Here is a 22724-nt window from a genome sequence, read left to right on the forward strand (position 1 = left end):
ACTGCATCCAAATATGTCCTGTGCAACTGTGTTTCAACTTTGTTTAGAGAACTACATATGGATGGAACAATTCAAGTCTCAATACTTTTTAGAAATAGTATAATGTTTCTTGTCACATTGTGATTGATGCTTCAACAGTTTTTTTATTTATAATTTGTATACATTTTTTTTTAAACGTAACAAAAGAAGTCCAGTCCATTGCAGAGTTTTAATATACGTCATAAGTAAAGTATACAGAAAACAAAAAATATAGAAAAAAAAATAGAAGGTGGTAAATCAGTAGTTAAGGCATTGGACTATGGATCAGAAGGTTGTGAGCTCAAATCCCTGCACTACCAAGCTACCAGTTCTTGGTCTTTTAGAAAGACCCTCCCAACAACTCAGTTTTAAGTCGCTCTGTATAATGTAAATGTATTTGTATCAGTATCGATAATATTGGTGTTGAAAGTATCGGGTCGAGAGGAAAAGTATTGGTATCGTCCATCCCTGCTTCATAGTACTTGATATTCCTGGTCTCGCCTTTCAGTTCTGCTATTGATGTGTATATGCTGTTTGTCTCCCTCTACTGACGGCTGTGTGTAACTGCATCCTGTGATGTGTGTGTGTGTGTGTGTGTGTGTGTGTGTGTGTGTGTGTGTGTGTGTGTGTGTGTGTGTGTGTGTGTGTGTGTGTGTGTGCGATTGCGGAAGCAAAACAAAAATCACCTGACTGTCAGTCTGTAGGACAGTGTTTCAGTTCCTATCAGCAGGTTGGTGAAGAAGCGAGCTGCAGAAACATGGCAAGCGCACAGAGGTACCAGGACAAGGTGGTGATCGTGACCGGGGGTTCGAAGGGGATCGGGAGGGGCATCGTCAAAGTGTTTGGTAAGTTCCTGCTGATATGGAAAGGAGAAGATTATAAGTGATAAAGAAAACGTGGTAAAGTTATTGGAGTTATTAAAATGTGTGATTTTTGCAGTGCAGAACGGGTCAAAAGTTGTTTTCTGCGCCAGAGGAGGTAAGAAGCGTCTTATATACATATTTCTATATCATTTTGGAGAGATACTTTTGTTTCCATGCAACAAACTAAATCTATAAACACACGGACAGTTTGTATCTCTAAACATTCAGCTAAAATACTTTGCTGTTCCTCTTGTAAAACTTGCCAGAGATGTTCTTCACTAGTTGGAGATGTTCTTCTTCATCTCAGAGCAGTTCAGTAGGATTGAGGTGCGGTGACTGGGCTCCATGATAGATATCACTCCAGACGTCTGTCTGCTCTCTAAATAACACTTACAGAACTCAGACTTGCGCTTCTGCTCATCGTCTTGTCATACGGTGAAGTCGGTTCCTATGACCCGCAGTCCTCACGGCATGGTGATGAAGTGTGGAATGGGAGACATTGGTTCAGGATTCCTTTCACTTTGTGGAACTAATGAAGCTTCCACCTCCATGTTAGACTGTGGGGGGGTGAAGGAGTCTGATCACATCTTCTCTCCGGTTCTGGTTCTCCAATGAAACTATTGTCCAAATGAGGTGCAACAGTTGCACAAATAGTTCTTTATTATTAGTTTTTTCTGTAATGAAATACTGCCTCATTTGCATACTGCATTTGGGTGGAAATACAGCAGCTGAATCGCAGGAAACTGCAGACCCACTCAGCTGGATCTAACCCAACTTGTTCACTTGCAAACTCGGAATCCAGTGCAACGTGTAGGGTGAGGAAATCATTACGGTTCATTATGTCATTAGAGAATGAAGATTATTAGGAAGAGATTTACGTAAACACACGGTGCATTGTATAGAAGTCAAACCATTATTTTGTACTAAAACTCGTTTAGACCCGTAGTGTCACAGAGTGAGGGTTTGTGTGGAAACGATTGCGTTCACTTGCATGGAGAGAATCGAGACGAATTCTCAGTGGCCGTTTTATCAGACATGTCGAGAGCTGGATGGCGCAACAGGAGGATTGCGACACGTAGGGAAATGGGGGAAGGAAACGTGACTCGCGCTGGTCCGACGGCGTGAACACGCCCAGACAGGTTTGGGTGGTTGTGTGCTGGTGTCCGAGCGACTTCACTGGAGTGAATGAGACGTCGCATTGTTTGGAACACGTTTTTAGGAACGTTTGGCAGCAGTGCAGCACTTGTAGTTTATTTAGAGTGTCGATCGTGGCATGATGTTCCGTGGAGTTTTACTCGGAGTGGTGCGATAAACAAAAAACCTCGAGAGACAGAATGTGGGTGGAGACTCCTGGCTGATAAAAGGAGGTCAGAGGAAAATGATTTAGGATACAGTCACTAATCAGTCAATTATCACTCTTTAGAACGGAGGTGAGCTGAGTAACATCTCAGAACACGGGCAAAACATTGAACCTTGAGGTACACCAGCTGAAAGATCACGTCGGGTTTCTCTTTTCTCAGCCAAGATCAGAATCTGAGAAACGACAAGAAAAGAGCATTGTAATTACATTTTCTGTGTGTGTGTGTGTGTGTGTGTGTGTGTGTGTGTGTGTGTGTGTGTGTGTGTGTGTGTGTGTGTGTTTACTCTTTACTGTGAACAATCCCCCCATATTAAACTGTAAGACTCGAGAACTGACTTTGGACTCAGATTGCACATCTACAACACCGAGGAGTCACATGTTTATACACACACACACACACACACACACAGACACACACACACACACACACACACATGACCTTCAGGTGTGACTGATCACATGACCAGGAAACACATGTGTTCTCTCACAAATTTCAATTCATAATAAATTTTCTGTGCAATTCCTTTCTATTACAGTTGCGTTTATTTTGTACGGAATTCCCACAGCTGATGATTGGAAGTGATTCGTTTATTGTAATATTGAAATGTAAAGGATTTATTTTTCTCCCTGCACAAGTGGAAGCAGGTAAACGTGTGGAGGACGAGCTGAATAAAGCCGGACCGGGTTTGTGTCACTTCGTGTCTTGTGACATCTCTAAAGAAGAGGAGATTAAGGTGTGTCTCACAAATCCGTCGTCTTTAACTGCGTTATTCGTAGTGTTTATGTTTGATTTTTGTGTGTGTGTGTGTGTGTGTGTTTTCTCAGATGCTGATCAACACGACCGTCGAACGCTTCGGAAAAATCGACTGTCTGGTGAATAACGCCGGCTGGCGTAAGTGTCCGACTTCACGACTTTAATATTTACTTACACACCAACGCTGCTGAACTCTGGGCTCTGATTGGCCGGCTCGTATTGACAGATACATCATTGTTTCTATAGTAACGTCTTGTTTGCAGGGGCCGTACAGTCTGCATTTTATGTTAACGGATTTAAAAAAAACAGAGATACTGTATGATGAGGTTTATGGAAGGAGTCTCCAGTGTTTGAGCTCCTCAGGAGTCAAGTTCCAAGTGTATTTTGTGGACACCAGACCACATTTATACTCCATGTGCTGTTATATTGAGCTTCACTCTTCTGGAAAGATCCATTAGATGTTGTGGAGATTCGTTTAGCCACAGGAGTGAGAAGGTGAGGAGGCTTGGGGTGCAGTCAGCGTTCACATGGAGATCTATAGCAGAAGATCTTCCACACATTTCCAACCCATGTAAAGCAGATCTTCATGGAGCTAGTTTTAGGATCATTTGGGGGATAATTGATCTAATTCATGATTGAGATGTAAATGGAGAACAAGTAGATTGTTGTTGTTCTCATCTCACCGTCCCGTCATTGTGGATTTTCCTCTAACAGCACAATGTGGAGATTTGAAAACGTGTAACGTGATGGTTCTCTTTGCTCAGATCCTCCTCATAAACCCACGGACGAGACCAGCGCGGACGAGTTCAGAGATTTACTCAACCTGAACCTGATCAGCTACTTCCTCGCGTCCAAGGTGAGACGTCTGATTGTCCGATCCGGTTTTTACTCGTCTGCTTATCGGACAGAAACAATTTAGCAACGATGTACATGTTTTTTAAGAGACACGTTCCTTCGATTTATGTGCAAGAAACTCAGTAAAAAGGTTAAAACACACAAGAAATGAGTGGAAATGATCGTAAAATTGCGAATTTATACTAAATTCCTGCAGAACTGTAGAAATCCCTGTTTCTGATCAAAGGCTGTTTGTGGTTTTTTTCCTGGTCAGTTTGCTCTTCCGTATTTGAGGAAGACTCAAGGCAACATCATCAACGTCTCCAGTCTTGTGGCTTCGATCGGACAGAAAGACGCCGCCCCGTACGTCGCCACCAAGGTGTGATAACTTTTACTGATATTAATAACTCTTGAAATGTGATTACAATCTCTTTTAAACTCTCTTCAGGGAAATGATTTCCATTTTATGTCAAATTTACATCATAAACAACACATGCAAATGCTGGGAGTCGGTGTAATGCTCATGCTTTTCCATTAGGGGGCGATCATCTCCATGACCAAAGCCATGGCTGTGGATGAAAGTCGCTATAATGTGAGAGTGAACTGGTGAGAGTGAAGTTCTGACTCTGATCACATCTCTCTGTCCTTTTCTTCTTCCTTTACTTTTTTCTTCTAAAACTAGACATTTTAAGTTTATTTCAGTTTATTCTATAATTAAACCCTGTGACTGTGTGTGTCACACTCATGAGATCCAGAACAGCACAAATTCATACCCACATCGGCGGATTTTCTGAAACGCTGAAGGCAATAATAATCCTTAATAATCCCAGAGATTACGATCAATTCAACAGAAAAAGGAGGCAAACAGAAACGATGAAAGTGAACACACCCTTAGGTGACAAAATTTATATATATATTTAATTTAATAATCCGATTTTATTGTATTTTTTTGCTTAATTCTTGATTTCGAAAGATAAATACTTTGCAAACAACCAAAAAAAAAAGAAGAAGTAAAACATTAATAAAAAGAACATTCATGCAAAATATAACAGGACGTTTTCTTGTTTTACTCCATTTTTTACTTCAGAAATTACAAACAAACAAACGAATAAATAAAAAGTAAACGAGTAAGAAATGTGAACAAAAGAAATAATTTGTTAAATAAATGAATAGAAGAATAAATATTTACATTTAAATTGAAACTTTAACTGAATAAACAGTAATTGAACATCTTCTTTAATGAAAGTTATCAGTGTTGGTATTTGTGTATTAGTGTGGACTCGTGCACTCTGACTGTCATGTCCGCTCTCATCTCCTGTCCTCTCGTGTCTGAACACCTCGCTCCTCTCCTCTTCTGTGCTGTTCCAGTATATCAGCTTTATAAATCACAGCTCAGATTGAGCGTGTGATCAGACTGAAGTTCATCTCTTTATTTATTGTTGGATTATAATCATTATTATTTGGCAGCTTTTCCCCCGGGAATGTGATGACGCCTCTGTGGGAGGAACTCGCAGGTCAAACCCCCGACGCAGCCGCCGCCATTAAAGAGGGAGAGAACGCACAGGTACCATCAGGGGGGGGGGGGACAAAGAGGCAGAGAGAGAGAGAGAGAGAGAGAGAGACAAAGAGGCAGAGAGAGGGAGAGAGAGAGAGAGAGAGAGAGAGGGAGAGAGAGAGAGAGGGAGAGAGAGAGAGACAGACAAAGCAAGTTATAAAATAGACAAATAGGCAGACAGAGTCAGAGAGAGAGAGAGAGAGAGGCAGACAGACAGACCGACAGAACAAGTTATAGAGAGACAAATAGACCGACAGAGCAAAATATATAGACAGACAAAGAGACAGAAAGAGAGAGAGAGACAGATCTGAAAGAGCGAGACATACAGAGCAAGACAGAGAGAAAAAGAAAGACAGACTGAGAGAGAAAGAGAGACAGAGAGAGATAGAGAGATAAACAGAGACATGGACAGAAAAAAATTATTCATTGTTAATTATCATATTAATTATTTATTTATTTGGTATTTGTTTATTTAGCAAATCTGGTTGAACCTGATTAGCCTTAATAGTTGGTATGAAATTGTAAACGTGTGTGTGTGTGTGTGTGTGTGTGTGTGTGTGTGTGTGTGTGTGTGGTAGCTGTTTGGCCGGATGGGTACTGAGGAGGAAAGTGGACTCATGGCTCTGTTTTTTGCTGCTGATGCCACCTTCTGCACGGGGATCGACCTCCTGCTGAGCGGAGGAGCCGAACTCAACTACGCCTTCAAAAGTCAAATCCCTCACTAATGTGGAACCTGCAAATGTCTCTGAGGCCCGAGGCGAGAATCTCCTGCTTCCTGTCCGAGACGAGTCCTTTGTTTACTTGTTTGTGACAAAAACCATGAAAACTTTAATTTCCTAATTTCTTAATAATAATTATAATACTTTAATCCGAACAGGATGTAATACGCTCTGTCTGATTAATGATGATTTATTAATACATATTTTAATGTACTGAATTTTATTTAATTGTGCAGAAAAAAAATCTCCAACATTCCTGTGTGTGTGTGTGTGTGTGTGTGTGTGTGTGTGTGTGTGTGTGTGTGTGTGTGTGTGTGTGTGTGTGCCTGCGTGCGCACGCACGCATGTGCATCATTTTTACCTGAAATAAATAAATTGTGGAAATAAAATAAACACATGAATCAAAAATATTTTCGGTCTCATATTATTCATAAATATAATAATTTATACAAAATAACATTGAATTATTTACAATATTAAATTATAAATACAACTATGTATATATAAATTACATTTACAATATTAAATATATTTATTTAGTATTGTTAAGATAATAAAAATAGCCTTTATTGATTTGGTGACTTTTATTTATTATTTTATTTGATCTGTTATAAATCTATTAGTAATTTTATTTATTTATTTGCACATTTACTGATTTCTTTTACTTTATTTATTTATATAACTACTACTTTTTTGTTTATTTTGGGGTTTTTTTTTGCATATAAATATATATTTGTAAAATTGTATTATTGACTTTGTTCATCTTTATATATATATTTTTAGTTTTGTAACTATTTTATTATTGATTATTTATTGACATTATTGATAACTATTTAATATATCAATTATATATTGATATATATATTATATATATTAGTTTTTTACTTTATCATTAACTTTTTTTTACTAATTTTATTAATTCATATGACTGTGTATTAAGTTTCATATGTTTTACTTTATTTATATGATTATTTATAATGATTTTTTTTTTATTTGCACGACTGTTTATTTATTTGACAATTTATTTATGTTATTTATTTTTGTTTATTTATAAAGAGGTACTTTTAATAAGTGTAGTTTTGGTAAATAAATAAGTTTTTATGATCAGGTCTCTGTACACAAACACGTTGCAGGATTATTTATATGCTTGTGCTATTTTTGTTTGTTGCGCGCCGAATGCGCATACTCTGCGTAAACCGGACGCAACTTGGCGCGACTCGTTCTGTCCAATCAGCAAGAAGTCCACCGCCTCCTCCGCCCGACCAATAGGAAGACGCCCTGGTAAACTCGGTTGACTCTGGAGTTATCCAATCACATGTCAGGAAATCGACACACCTCCCATATATATATATATATATATATATATATATATATATATATATATATATATACATTTTATATCAGATGCATATTTATATTATATTACTGCTTTATTTAAAAATCTAAAAAACAAATATTAAATGAAAAATACAAACAAAAAACTATTAAAATTATTTACAGTCAACACACACACACACACACACACACACACACACACACACCGGGTGTGTCTCAAACCGACTTCCTTTATTGTGACTACACTAGGAGTCACTCAGACTGCACTTTCTGACATCTAAACCATGTTCCTGGAGTCTGTGATAATCAATTAATCAATTAATCAATCAATCAGTCTGATCAGCTGATGTGCAGCACTTCCTGATTTCAGATCACACACATTATTAATGTCATGATCAAACATTATAACTCAAATTTTACACACGTTCATATTCGGTGTTTAAATACTAATCTAACGTGTAGAATATTTACATTCAGGAACGTGTGTGACGTCTCAATCAGATCAGTCTCAGATGGACGTAGACACGACGTCATACCCTCTACACCCCACGTAGTGAGTTTATAATGAAGGAAAAAGGAAACTCGAAAATGATGAAGAAGAAGAATTTATCGTTATGTATAAATTCAGTGCTGAATCGATTTTCTAATTGTTTTAAATTCTTTATTTAATGTCAATGAATGAATGAATCCGTCTGGTTTCCACTACATGTTGTGGTTTCTGCTCCTTATTCCTGAATGAGGGATGAAGCATTAGGAGTTTTCTCATTAAGACTCCAAAGCTTTAAAACGAGCTTAAAAAATAACACTAAACTACATAAACTCTGCAGCATCATCCATCATCTGCTCTTACATTCTTACATTTCAACCTCATATTATATAATATTTATATGTTCTGCTGTATAATGTGCATGTGGAAGAATTACAATAACGTTTGAGTTGAGTTGAGTTGAGTTGAGTTGAGTATAACTGTCAATGATACGATCTAAAACTGATATAAAGGGTTAGGGTTAGGTGCAATCTTTTGTGAGTAAATACACACAGACGAAGAAGGAGGAGAAGGAAGAAGAAAAGAAGCATCAGACGAAGAAAATAAAGGAGAAGGAGGAGGAAGAGGTAAAGAAATAGAAGAAGAAAGAGAAGAAGAAGAAGTAGGAGGAAGAAGAAAAAGAAGAATTATTATAAAGAAGAAGAAAAGGAAGAAGAAGGAGGATGGGGAGGGGAACAGGAAGAAGGAAAGGAAGAGAAGAAGAAGAAGAAGAAGAGGAAGAAAAGAAAGAAAAGGAGGAGGAGCATGAAGAGGAGGAAGGGGAAAAATAAGGAGAAGGGAGGAGAAAAAGATAATGATGATGAGGATGATGATGATGATGATGATGATGATTATATTAATGATGATGATGATGATAATGATGATAATAACAGTTGAACACATTGGTCTTAGTGAGTAAAGCTTCTGGTGCCTACACAAACATGACGGTATTATCCATATTAATAAGAAATTATACAAAAAAACAACATCTTATTGATCTTCCTCAGGACCAAGGCTGAGAACATTGAGAGATCAGGTAGAGAACCAGGTGGAGAACCAGGTGGAGAACCAGGTGAAGAACCAGGTGAAGAACCACGTGAAGAACCAGGCCCCTACAGAGCTTTACTTCACTGCGATTTGAAACGCACATTCTTCTCTACCCGGAAACACGAACCCGGAACGTTGAAGAAGGCGGTGTTTGTTTCCAGCCGGTGAGGTTTCGGTGTGAATCGATGTCATGGCAGCTCTTCGGACGGTGAGTTCAATCAAACCTCCTTTTATCCGCGCGCGCGTTTCTGCGTTAATAATTAACATCTGCACATTAAAAGTGTCTCTTTAATTATCCTCCGATTCTTCAGCCCCAGACTGAGACTTTACAGCTGTCTGGAGGTCAAACTAATACAGAAACCAGCTAAAAAATAATAATAAATAAACTTAGAAGCGTTTTAAAGACGCGTCACAGCCGATTTCCGTAAATAAAAACACGTGCGAAGGGTTTGTTTGTTTGTTTGTTTGTTTGTTTGTTTGTTTGTTTGTTTGCTTGCTTGCTTGCTTGCATATTTTCTGTATGTTATTTACCTTGAATATAGATCAAGGTGTTTGCATTCCCTCCAGACAAACCTGAAGTGCAGGATGTTTGCTGATCATCAGCTTTCTGATGCAATATTCATTTCTGGCACGTTTGTTTAAAACATAATAATAATAATAATAATAATAATAATAAAATCACGTGACCTTCCCAAGCTGGGAATGACGCCATATATTTTATATTTAAAATTAATGCATTTGTTTGTTTCAAAGTAGTTTCAATGTGTGCTCCAAAAAAATCGCCCGATTGTTGTCATAGTCTAATTAGCATACGCAAATGCATCAAGATTCTAGTGACGTCACAGTCTGTTAGATGACAAATTAAAATCTTTAAAAAAAAAAAAAAAAAGACAAAAAAAATCAAGTGAACATCAGAAGTCTGTTGTGAAAGTGGTTTCAGCGTTTTGTGTGGGTGATTCCTGATTGGTTGTTAGGGGGGAAAATAGTAATCATGTATTAGGATCCCTGATTGGCTGTCAGGAAAGAAGGCGGTCAGTAATTATTCATTTGAAATAATGGTAATTATTTTGGTGATTAAATGGTGAATTGTGATTGGTTGTGAGAGATAGTGGTGAGCTGTGATTGGTTGTATATGGATAGTGGTGAGCTGTGATTGGTTGTGAGAGATACTGTTGAGCTGTGATTGGTTGTATATGGATACTGGTGAGCTGTGATTGGTTGTATATGGATAGTGGTGAGCTGTGATTGGTTGTATATGGATAGTGGTGAGCTGTGATTGGTTGTATATGGATAGTGGTGAGCTGTGGTTGGTTGTATATGGATAGTGGTGAGCTGTGATTGGTTGTATATGGATAGTGGTGAGCTGTGATTGGTTGGTTGTAAGGGTCTGTAATGTCAAGGGCTGCGTGATAATGCGGAGAGTACAGGGAGATCCGGCAGCAGGAAAAAGTTTGCGTCCCAAATCATCCAGGGCATGAGAGCATTTTATATTAAATACAACAAAGAAAAGCGTAACCTGGAAGTGATGTAAAGCGGCGCGTAAGTGCGAAGGAAGTAACGCTGATGCACGTGAACAGAAAACTCACTGGTCCACGGGTGAAGATGAAACATCAGCACGGTGAGTAAAAACTTCCATCGTGTGAAAAATGGTGCGGTTGAATGCGGTTCTGACATTTGTTGTTGGGGACAGTAGTGACCATTGATCGGGTATTTACAGAGAGTGTTGAATTGTGATTGGTTGTGAGGGACAGTGGTGGTTAGTGATTGGTTGTGAAGGACTGTAATGGTCAGTGATTGGCTGTGCAGCACAGTATTGATGAGTAATAGATCAAAAAAAAATTTTTTCCCACAAATGAAAATTCCAGTAAAAATCCAAAACACGGGTATTAGTAAGATTCCGGGGGAAACAGAATGAAATGCAGAAAAAATGATGTAAAATAATAGTCATGTTTAAATACTGAGAACTTCAGAACATCAGGACAAAATTTAATCACTATGAACACACACACACACACACACACACACACACGGATTAAAATGCATGCTAAAATCTAGCAGTGGTATGTGACTGTTAAAGCTTGACCCTTATGTCATGTGACCTCTTTTTAACAATCGTAACACACACACACACACACACACACGTATGTGTCACCTTGACTGAGAACGCCGTTGTTGTGTATTGTGTTGAACTGATCTGAGAGCCATGTTGAATAAAGAAATAACACTCTCTCTCTCTCTCTCTCTCTCTCTCTCTCTCTCTCTCTCACAGACATTATGTGCACGTTTCCTGCAGTCTCTCCCGATGCGTTCGGGATCTCTACGCTTCGCCAGCTCCTCTTTCAAGGTAACTTTGATGAACAGAGACGTAACTCGATCCCTCAGCTCAGTTTTCCCCCTGGCTACGCCCCCTGCTGGTGACAGAACTCGCATGACGAGGGTTTTTCTTGCACTTTTGGGCGGGGTTTCTGTTTTATAGGGTACATGTCCGAGCTGGTCTGGAATTTTCATGAACTTTTATACTGACTTGTTTCTTCACTTTTTTTTTGCTCTTCCACACTCTGCAGCACTCTGTCCATTTTCCTGTCCTCCCTCACTGCTCATAATTTGAAGAAATTTTTCATGTTTGTCAAACGCATGCAACAATCAATCGTGCTCAATAAAAAAAAAAAGCCCTGTGTTTCCTTCTATACATCTGCTTTTACTTTCACCCCTTTGTCTTTTGTCGTCTGTCTTTCTCCCCCCTCCCCCCCTCCCTCTCTTTATTTCCCCCCACCTTTTCGTTTTTCCCCGAGCCAGGCTGCGGATCTGACCATCGAGAAGAGGCAGACTCCGAACCCCAAGCCCGACCCGTCTTCCCTGGGCTTCGGGAAGTATTTCTCTGATCACATGTTGACGGTGAAGTGGACGGAGAAAGGAGACTGGGAAGCTCCTGAGATTAAACCCTTCCAAAACCTGTCTCTGCACCCGGCGTCCTCTGCCCTGCACTACTCCATCGAGGTGCTGTTACTCATTCAGCTCACAACCTCATAAAAATAATGGGGTGATTCTATTGTGGGTGTGGCCAACACACACACACACACACACACACACACACACACACACACACACACTACAGCTGACTGATGAATAGATACAACATGACATATGGATGGATGGATGGATAGATAGATAGATATATAGGTCATCTTTTTTTCTATCCAAGCTTATCGGATAGAAAAAAAAGTTGTGTTGTAAATAGAAAGGTACAAAGTATAAGCTTAGGGGTGTACATACTTATGCAACTGGGAACTGAATCCCCAAGTGTTTTTAGTACTTTTTCCCCACTTGATTTTTACATGTTGTAATTGAGAACGTGTACACTTTAGATCCACTGCAGATCTCAGACGCCTGATTGTTTCTAGTGCAGATTGGATTTGATGTGTTTGTGTGTGTGTGTGTGTGTGTGTGTGTGTGTGTGTGTGATTAGTTGTTCGAGGGGATGAAGGCCTTTCGGGGAGTGGATAATCAGATCCGTCTGTTCCGGCCAATGCTGAACATGGAGCGCATGTATCGCAGTGCAGATCGCTGCTGCCTGCCTGTGAGTCTCTCTCACACACACACACACACACACGCACACACACACACGCGCACGTCTTTTCACAGAATGTAACACATGCTTGGTTTTGAAGTTCTGGTTTCTCTGCAGTTGTTTAATAAGAGTGAGCTGCTGGAGTGCATTAAGAAGCTGATCACGCTGGACCAGGAGTGGGTTCCGTACTCCACCGACGCCAGCCTTTACATCAGACCCACCTTCATCGGCACCGAGGTGGGAGATCTGCTGACCCACATCAATACTACAGAACCACAGTATCATTACGATAACATGATCCCATCATTCTTACCACAGTGTCATAATGCTATCACCACCACCACCACCATAGTGTCATAACGCCACCACAGTGTCATAACGCCATCACCACCAGCACCACCACAGTGTCATAACGCCATCACCACCACAGTGTCATAACGCCATCACCACCACCACCACCACAGTGTCATAACGCCATCACCACCACCACAGTGTCATAACGCCATCACCACCACCACCACAGTGTCATAATGCTATCACCACCACCACCACCATAGTGTCATAACACCACCACAGTGTCATAACGCCATCACCACCACCACAGTGTCATAACGCCATCACCACCACCACCACCACAGTGTCATAACGCCATCACATAACGCCATCACCACCACCACCACCACAGTGTCATAACGCCATCACCACCACCAACCCTATCACAATGTCATAACCCCATCACCACCACCCCCAGTGTCATTACGCCATCACCACCACCACCATGATGCTAAGTCGCTAGTCCCAGAACCGTGTTTGGCATGTTGGTGAATGTAAAGCGATTTTTGGCATCGTATCTGCTACACTGACCGTTTTAGTTCTCTTGTATCTGATTTCTCAGCCTACTTTAGGCGTGTCTCGAGCAAACCACGCCCTCCTGTTTGTCATCGTGGGGCCGGTGGGGCCGTACTTCGCTACAGGAGCCTTCAATCCCGTGTCTCTGCTGGCCGATCCTCGATTCGTTCGGGCCGCTAGGGGCGGAGTCGGGGCGTACAAGATGGGCAGGTGAGAGGCCAAAAAATATTTAATATTTAAATAAATCATTTACCTTAAACACAAAACAAAGCTTTTCATTGGAACAAATAAATTTACACACTGTTGTGTGATCATTTAATCACTTTTGGGTCATTCTTGTTACATTTTGCAATATTTCTCATGATTCTATTGATTTATTTTTTGAACATTTGAACATTTTTTTCCCTCACACACTTTTTTTTTTTTCTTGACCTTTGGCTTCTTTCATTCTTAAAACTTTATATATAAAGTTATAAATAAATGTTTTTATTGGTTGACCACAAACACTAAAATCAACAGCTGGAGGTACTCGTATATTTCCCAAGAACCAGTATGGTGCAAACACACACACACACACACACACACACACACACACATTTGAAACTACATGTTCACATCTTGTAAGAGAGAGGGATTAAACAGGGTTAAAGTCTGAATGGTGTGATGTGGATTGAGAAATATTTTTTCACTGGTTTCATTTCCACTGAAACGGTCAGATTAGTGTGAAAGCAGAAAGCGTATAGAAAGAGGTTCTGTTTCACTTCCCATATTGTGTATGTGCTCACCATCTGTGTTCAGTTTCACCGGTTCTCTGAGGTTTTTGTTTCCCACGAGAACATGCAGCAAATCACTGAATTGTCTCTGATTAATTCCTTCTCTCTGGTGTGAATGAGTAGAACAGAGAGCAGTTATCAGTTACTGTCTGTCTGTCTGTCTGTCTGTCGGTCTCTTTTTCTGTCTGAGTCTCAGACAGATTATCAGTCTTTCCCTGTGTCCATCTATCTGCATGTCTGTGTTTTTCTTTTTGTTTATCTTTGTCTGTCTGTTCATCTCTTTGTCTGTGTCTATCTGTATGTCTCTGTCTATTTTTTATTTTTTTTCTTTGTTTTGTCTGCTCTTTTTGTCTGTTTGTCTCCCGCCCTTTCTTTCTTTTTTTCTGTCTGTCTCTGTCTGGATGCCTTTCTTGCTTGCTTTCTTTCTATTTATCTGTCTATGTCTGTCTGGGCTTATCTGTATGTCTGTCTGGATTTATCTGTCTGTCTGTCTGGTTATGTTTCTTTTCAATCCTTCAGGTTCTGTATCACATTAATATGCACTTGTTTTTGTGAAATTGATCATAAATACGATTCCCTGTTGAACATCCCTGCTAACTGCTAACTCCTGCACAGCTCTGGTAATGTAGCGTTGGGCGTCAACCTTTTTGTTTTGTAAAGCCGAGAGCTTTGTTTACTGTAATAACTGACTGTTTTAACGACACTGACGTCAGTGACCAAAACCTGAGCTTAAATCGCTTTAATGCGATTAGTGCTTTAGGGCCGAACACTAGCTGTCCAGGTAAAGGCACGTTAGCAGATGATTCAGTGAACACGTGTCTCCAAATCTATAAAAGTCTCCACACGTGCACAGACGTTTACGTTCACAAACATTGATACATTTCTCATATACTTCCAGGAAGTTTGATCCGAGCAGATAAAAATGAACGAAGCACGTAGTGTAACCAGTTGTTTTCATGGTGTGTGTGTGTGTGTGTGTGTGTGTGTTTCAGTAATTATGGCCCCACTATAGCCATCCAGAGTGAGGCGGTGAAGCAGGGCTGTCAGCAGGTGCTGTGGCTGTATGGCGACAAGGAGGAGATCACCGAGGTGGGCACCATGAACCTATTCATCTACTGGACCAATGAGAAAGGAGGTGAGCACACTCCATCTTTCTCTCCTATTTTTTCTTTGTATGTGTAAAACACTACACACAGACACATGGGTCTGAAAAACGTGGAAATTTCTGTTGTAAATGTTTTGGAATTTAGTCTCAGTAATGTTCACCATCACTTCAATCATCTTCCTGACTTCTCACATGTCCAGGTGTTCCAGGTGTTTATTCCTCACCTGAATGTTCAGATTTTTTTTTTATCTAATGGTAAGATTATACATTGCTGTTTTGCTCAGAAAAACATGAAACATGTAAGTTGGTTATTTCTGTCATCTGATTTCCATTCCACTAAAGACAAAATGACGCACACGATTCTATATGGTACTTCTTTGGTTCAGACAGACAACAAATCAATTTATTTAAATTTCTTCTGACTTCTAACAAGCCTTTAATGTGCAAGAAAAAAAGGTGAAATAAAACCAGGTGTTTTTTCCTGTTGTGTCTGCAGGAAGTTACAGCTCTGCCTCTGCCATGTTAATCTGTATTCTATGTGACTCTCAGGACACGCCTCAGCCTTCGTAGGGTTGTGATACGTCACGTAGCAGCAGCGGTGCTGAGAGAACGCGCTCAAGAAACGGTTTAGCGGCGAGAAATCAACATTTGTGTGTGTGTATGTATGTATATATATATATATATATATATATATATATATATATATATATATATATATATATATATATATATGAGCCATTGAGAGAGTGCCGGTGGGAAGATACGTCCTGGGATACGCATGAGCGATAACAACGACCGCCGTGAACCAACATATACCAACAATAACGGACAGTGAGAGTGTGGAAGTTTAAATAGGAGCTGGTGGTGATGATAAACGAGCACCATATGTGCGCGATTGAAGCCGGGAGCTTCAGAGAAAGCGACCGAGAAAACACCTGACACGCTGAAGGGGGCCGAAGGGGGCGTGGCAGGTGGATTCCTGACAGATAAACATGTACTGTATGTATTTTTATAGCATGCCTTCATCAAACAAATCGTAGCAACGCTGTTGTGTAAAAAAACCCTTTAAAAACACGTGCATGCACATTCTCATTTATTAACGCACATCATGTACATAAAGAAATTTCAAGCACGTTAATATACTGCTGCCATATTGATTTTCGTTTATCTCGATCATCGGTTACCTCGATGCTTTTTGGCGTCCCCTAGGACATCGACATAACCGGGTTCCACTGATATATACAAAGGGCTGTCAATGTACGTGCTAATAATGCGTTAGCGCAAATTAGTTTTAACGGCACAAATTTTATTACAGTGCTATCAACGCAGCACGCATTTCTGTGATCGTTTTTATCACAAATAAATATAAAAGGCTAAAGATTATAGAAAATAAAGGCTCAGATATATAAAAAAACACTCCACCGGAAAAATTACTTTTCATTGGCAAACATTTGTTTTACTGCTGCATCTCAAATCAGCACCAAAATCCACTATGATGCAACACATCCGGCGATTAAAACCGTCCGTGTGGAAACATAGCAAAAGTTCCGTTTTATGTCCTGATGATTTACGTCATTTGAAACACCATCATTACTTTAAAACATTTACAAGAACATTTTGTCTTCATGCTCCATGTTTGGTTTTTACTACTAATAAACATAAATTTGCATAACGCATCAATATTTATCCATATATATATATATATATATATATATATATATAATATAATCTCCGTAAGCTCTGACTTCCCTATACAGCTTAACACACACACACACACTGCCAATTTTCCACCTTAAATTAATAATGTCACCTTTCCTCTTTACACACTCATCACCTTCTGTTGTGTTTACTCCGGTCACGAGTGTGTAAAGAGAAAAGGTGACATTAATATTTCCAGGTGGAAAATGTGTCACGTTACAGCAGCAGATAAACAACTTTAAAGCAGCAGAATCGTCTGTCTGTCTTCCTTTTTTCGTCTGGCAATTTGTTTCTGTCTATATATCTGTTCTTCCATCAGTCTTCTTTGTATATCTGTCTGCTCGGTCTGTCTGTCTGTCTGTCTGTCTGCTCGGTCAGTCTCATCTTTGTGTCCTGTCCGTAATTTTTTTTCTTTACTCGGCGTCTGTCTATCAGTCTGTATTTAAGCATCGCACATTCCTGACCCTGTGAATGACGTTAAAGCTAAACGTAGAGAAGAGAAGAGCTTTCTTTTTCTGACAGTAGAGCAGCTGAGTGACATCACACCATCACAGCACTCCTCCAAGTTTTCTTCGCTTGCACCGTTCATTCTTGTTGTTTGATTGATGCGATCCTCTCAGAGCTTTGAATACGGTGCCTTTTGTGAAACGTATTTATTTTTTAATTCTACTAGGATTGCTGAATAGTGGGCAGAGTCAATGCAAATACATTACGATTGTACTTCAATGAAACCACCAACCAACCACCAATCACTTCAGAGCCTGAACTCAAGTGAACAAGTTATTTAGAGGAGGAACATTCAGCGACTCAAAAACATCCTTATCATTTACTGGGTTTTAATACTTGTAGAATTGTTCGGTGTTCTGGTTTGTAACTCAAAATGATCTTCGAGATCATCTGATCGCCCGTGTTGTATCTGTCTGCAGAGCGAGAGTTGGTCACTCCTCCACTAGATGGCATCATTCTCCCCGGAGTCACCAGACAGTCTCTACTGGACCTGGCCAGGAAGTGGGTAAGTGATGTAGAGGAAACGGGAAAACAGGAGATTGATAAGGAACACACACACACACTTCTGCACAGTCGTGAACACTCCTTGTGTTTTTAAGCATCTCATTTAAATTCTAGAAAGAAATCCTTTTAGAAGTTCTAACTCGTTTAGATGCTTTGCGTCCATTAAAGCAGTTTTTTTCCTTCATTGTAGAACATAAAAAAATTTAAAAAACTGCACTGGCTGTCAAAAGTGTGGAGACTCGCACATGAACGTGGAATTTTAATGGTTTGGGGTTGTTTTGGAGCAAAGAAGGTTCCGGAAAATGACTCCTGAACCAACATGGCTCCCATTCCATACTTCACCACCCTCCAGTTCTGTCTGGAAATTTATAGATTTGTTCGGTAAAGGAAATCTTCTGTCTCTAACACCAGACCTACACCCAGCTGTACACAGGTGTCATAGTAACGAAACAGGAAGTAGCTCTTGTGACATGACCATAATAAATATTTCATATATATCAGTGAGATTTCTGTAGCATTTACTAAACATTATTTGCAATTACATTATTTGACACTTTTTTTTGTACAATTCTCTGTACGACCGATATTAGATTTTAATGCTACCAATAGCTAGATCGGATCGTACTTGCCGATAATCGATTAATCAACTTATGTTTTTTAAAGTGGATACTGGATAAAAAAAAAAACACTCCATGTAAAGTAGTACTGCACTTTATTACAATGATAGAAATATAATTAATAATTACTGAATGAAAAATAAATATAAAATAGCGCTCTCCGTGCAGCGTGCAGTCTCAGCACGTGGAGTCAGTGATTCACCTCTAGAGGGCGCACTCAAAATGACAGAGGACCGGAAGCCGGAAAATCGGTATGGATTATCGCTGATTTGTTTTAGCAATCAGTTTTTCGGTGCCGATTATATCGTCCGACCTCTAATCCTGTGTCGTATTAGCATGATTGTGTGCAGCGTGAATATGTTCAGGGGTGATGGTGTTGAGTGTGTGTGTGTGTGTGTGTGTGTGTGTGTGTGTGTGTGTTTTACAGGGTGAGTTTCAGGTGACTGAGCGGACACTAGTTATGAAGGAGCTGCTGGATGCTCTGAAAGGTGGCCGTGTGTTGGAGGTGTTTGGGGCGGGGACGGCGTGTGTGGTGTGTCCTGTTGGCAGCCTGCTGTATAAAGGACAGGTGAGACTTTAACGCTTCATGACAAAAAAGTGTCACCGTTGTAGAACGTTTCTTAGAAATGGATGGAATGTGAAGCAAATCAGTGAAGCCTGAGAAGCAGCCATGTGCTGAGGGTTACTCTGAACATCGTGCTCCCTCCACCATGCTTCATATTCAGTCAGAGCACTTGAAACATTCTCCAGGAGAATCAGTGTTTGTCGAAACCTTGAGCTGAGATCAGGATGGTTTTGGTCTAGTCAGAGCAGGAACCTTTTTCCACATGCTTGCTGAATCTCCAATGGCAATTTCTTTTCCCAGTAACTGCTATAATTTCATAAATCCCAGCTTTATTCCCCTTCTGGCTTCTGGCTCCTTCAGAGTTCCTCTTGGCCTCTTGTTTGCTTCTCTGGCTTCTCGTCACCTGATTTCACTAAAAGGTCATGTGCAGGTTCTCAGCTTATTATTCCTACTTCTTTTGATCAGCACTTTGAAATCCCGACCATGAAGAACGGCCCTGAGCTCGCCACCAGGTTCTACAAAGAGCTCACCGATATGCAGGTAGGTCAACTTACCCCAGATGCCCTCCCAGCACACACACACAGACACACACAAACATTTTATATATATATAAATGTGTGTGTGTGTGTGTGTGTGTGTGATGGTTTGTTTTCCTCCCACAGTACGGACGCACAAGTAGTGACTGGGCTCCAGTCATCGTTGCCTAAACGGAGCTGCAGTTCCTCCAGATGTTTCTCGTCTCACGTTACGGACTGTAGCTTCGTTCTGTCTGATGTTGTGTGTAGGAACTTGCTCAAAAATCATTATTGTTCTGAAGCAACCCATTTAGTGAACAGTCCACTGGAAACCTGTTACTAATTAACTGTTAAAAAAAAAAGTAACAAACACCACCACCATCATCAACAAACACCATTAATAACACTAGACACCACCATTAACAGATACCACCTTCAAATAAAAACATCATTAATAACCACCATTGTAAATTCCACCAACAACAAACCCCACCAATAATAACCTTCATCAACAAACACCTCCACCAACAAACCCCACCAATAATAACCTCCATCAACAAACACCACCATCAACAAACCCCACCAATAATAATTTCCATCAACAAACACCATCAACAAACACCACCAATAATAACCTCCATCAACAAACACCATCAACAAACACCACCAATAATAACCTCCATCAACAAACACCACCATCAACAAACACCACCAATAATAACCTCCATCAACAAACACCACCATCAGTAACCCCCATTATTATGAAGCACCACCAACAACAAACACCACCATCAACAAACACCACCATCAGTAACCCCCATTATTATGAAGCACCACCAAGACCCCTCTAATGTACTTCAATTCTGTTGATCAGTGCTGCGTGTAGCAATAGAGCAGCCGTTTGGTTTAAAAATAACAAATGATGCAAAAATCACTTTTAGAGAAACATCGTAATGTGCAATAAGGTGTTTTCTTTGTTTTTTGTTTTTACATTTTTTTCCTTCTTTGAAGCCACGAACACAACAGTCTGTGTTTTCCTCCAGCAAGTTACTTAAGTCCTCCATCTTAACATCACTAATATTATCATCATCTACCTGTTGTTGGGGAAAAGAAAAAAAATATTGCCACCCTTTAGAACAAAAAAAAAAAACAGGTCTGGTGACTGATGTTTGTTCAGGACATTGCTTTTAGTTTGATTGGGGGATTACACTGTACACCCCGCTTCCCCTCCACCTTTTACAAAAAAAATATTGGCACCCTTCAGTGATGAATGTTTTGTTTTTTTTTTTTTTTTTTTTTTTTGTTTTTTTTTTTTTAATGAGACCTGATCCTCACACAACCCTAAATGTATATTATAACTTTTTTATTTTAGTTTTAAATTTAGCAAAATTCTCCTGCTGCATGAGATGGAGGTTAAATGAAGGGTGCCAATATTTATTCCTGAGCCTCCTTTACAAATATTATAGCCAAGAAAACAAACGTTCGTTATAGGACAAAAAAAAATATATAGGCAAAATTATGACGTGAACATAAAGGGCGGAGTCGAGCGGTGATCATTGTGAGCGATTTTATTGAGTGTGTGTGTGAGAGAGAGAGAGAGAGAGAGAGAGAGAGAGAGAGAGAGACCACTGGAGGACAAGACACCAGATAATGTTCTTGATGTTAACGTCAGGTGGACGGGGTGATGCAGAGACACACGATGTATAATGGATTATATACGACGTGCTTAGAAATCTTGAAAATATTGTTACTATGTGATGAAATGTGCATCTTTAGCGATGTTGAATCACTGAAACACTCCCATTAACTCTTTAATGTAAATCATGAGGAAGATGTGGAAGATGATGATCTTTCATTGCTGCACTCACTTCCTGTGTCTGTTACAACTCGTTTTATTTTAATTTTTCCCTCCCAAGTGCCTGATGGGTGTTTTAGACGTCTGGGTTTTAGTTCAGTTTTGCTTCATGGTCTTTATGTTGAGTTCAATCAGGCCGGCTGTTACACTTTATCATGCTGTCATGGTGTAGTTTTTACAATAAAAGTCTATGAACATTGGCGGTTTCCATTGGAAATATGTTCCTTGCGTGACATTTCTAAACTCCATTCCAGATTTTACATCCGTTCCCTGTTTGATGTTTTATATTCTTGATTTTCATCGTATTTCTAATGGTAGCAGGGTGAAAAAAGCCAAGAAATCATCTTAAGACATACAGATAGTAAAATGTTATCATTCTGAGCCAAAATGTTACTTGTTTTGAAATGTTGCTCCTAACTTTCGAGCCACTCGCGGCTTCTCGTGAAATCAGATTGTTCACGAGTTGAAAAAGTCGCAAACTATCAAGGTCGTGAGTGTCAAGGTCGCGAGTATCGAGGTTCCACTGTAATTGTTTTGTTGCTACACACTTTACTATACATTCGATAAATTAGCAGGAAACAGCATAACCTGATTGATATAGTTCTACGAGCGTTTAGACCTTTTTGGTCATCCATAATTAAAATTTGATTCAGCTCTCGTTACTGACATGACGTCACTCCAAGTCTTGTCAGTTCTCCACTGGAAACCCTGAAGTCTGAGTTGATGTCACCAACCTCCACCTCTACTTTCTGAGTGTATGAGAGAGGGAACTTCTCCAGACGGTGGGTTCACACTTCGAGTCCCGACCAGGTTCATTCACGGTGACATGATATAATAATTGGCACGATTATGCAAATGAGCGGTAAAAAAAAAACATGACGTTTAAAACAGAGCACACGCTCGACCCTGATTGGTCGCTTGCAGTGTTCTTGACCAGTTAAGTTTTTATCCACTCATAAATAAAAAGGAACAACTTTTCACAAAATGTAGTTGAGTAAAAAGTGTGACTTTGAAATGTAGTGAAGTTAAAGTAAAAGTCTCCCCAAAAGGAAATATTTAAGTAAAGTACATATACACAAAAAAGCTACTTAAGTACAGTAACGAATTAAGTTTGCTTTGTAATGTCCACAACTGGTAAATATGTATTGTACACTCCC

The 22724-nt window shown here is 39.7% G+C and overlaps 2 protein-coding genes and 1 long non-coding RNA gene across 3 annotated transcripts; 2 read left to right on the top strand and 1 right to left on the bottom strand.

Annotated features, from left to right (window-relative positions):
* The first annotated feature begins 671 nt into the window (after positions 1 to 671).
* hsd17b14 (hydroxysteroid (17-beta) dehydrogenase 14) lies at positions 672 to 6513 on the top strand. The gene is made up of 9 exons (XM_046865994.1): positions 672 to 863; positions 958 to 996; positions 2878 to 2975; positions 3067 to 3133; positions 3760 to 3851; positions 4104 to 4208; positions 4368 to 4435; positions 5297 to 5393; positions 5963 to 6513. The coding sequence occupies exons 1-9, from the start codon at positions 776 to 778 to the stop codon at positions 6107 to 6109; spliced, it is 801 nt and encodes a 266-aa protein (XP_046721950.1). The 5' UTR covers positions 672 to 775; the 3' UTR covers positions 6110 to 6513.
* Positions 6514 to 9094: 2581 nt separating this feature from the next.
* Positions 9095 to 20063, top strand: bcat2 (branched chain amino-acid transaminase 2, mitochondrial). Its single transcript, XM_046865992.1, has 11 exons — positions 9095 to 9219; positions 11281 to 11355; positions 11808 to 12008; positions 12478 to 12588; positions 12697 to 12816; positions 13475 to 13638; positions 15194 to 15336; positions 17931 to 18016; positions 19060 to 19200; positions 19663 to 19737; positions 19860 to 20063. The coding sequence occupies exons 1-11, from the start codon at positions 9202 to 9204 to the stop codon at positions 19902 to 19904; spliced, it is 1179 nt and encodes a 392-aa protein (XP_046721948.1). The 5' UTR covers positions 9095 to 9201; the 3' UTR covers positions 19905 to 20063.
* Positions 20064 to 20085: 22 nt separating this feature from the next.
* On the bottom strand, positions 20086 to 22430 carry LOC124396734. The gene is made up of 2 exons (XR_006927828.1): positions 20390 to 22430; positions 20086 to 20260 (listed from the first exon to the last, which is right to left on the bottom strand). It is a non-coding gene; the product is annotated as an uncharacterized LOC124396734 (long non-coding RNA).
* Between the last annotated feature and the right edge of the window lie 294 nt (positions 22431 to 22724).

Source organism: Silurus meridionalis, chromosome 14 (genome assembly GCF_014805685.1).
Source record: "Silurus meridionalis isolate SWU-2019-XX chromosome 14, ASM1480568v1, whole genome shotgun sequence".
Taxonomy (NCBI): Eukaryota; Metazoa; Chordata; class Actinopteri; order Siluriformes; family Siluridae; genus Silurus; species Silurus meridionalis.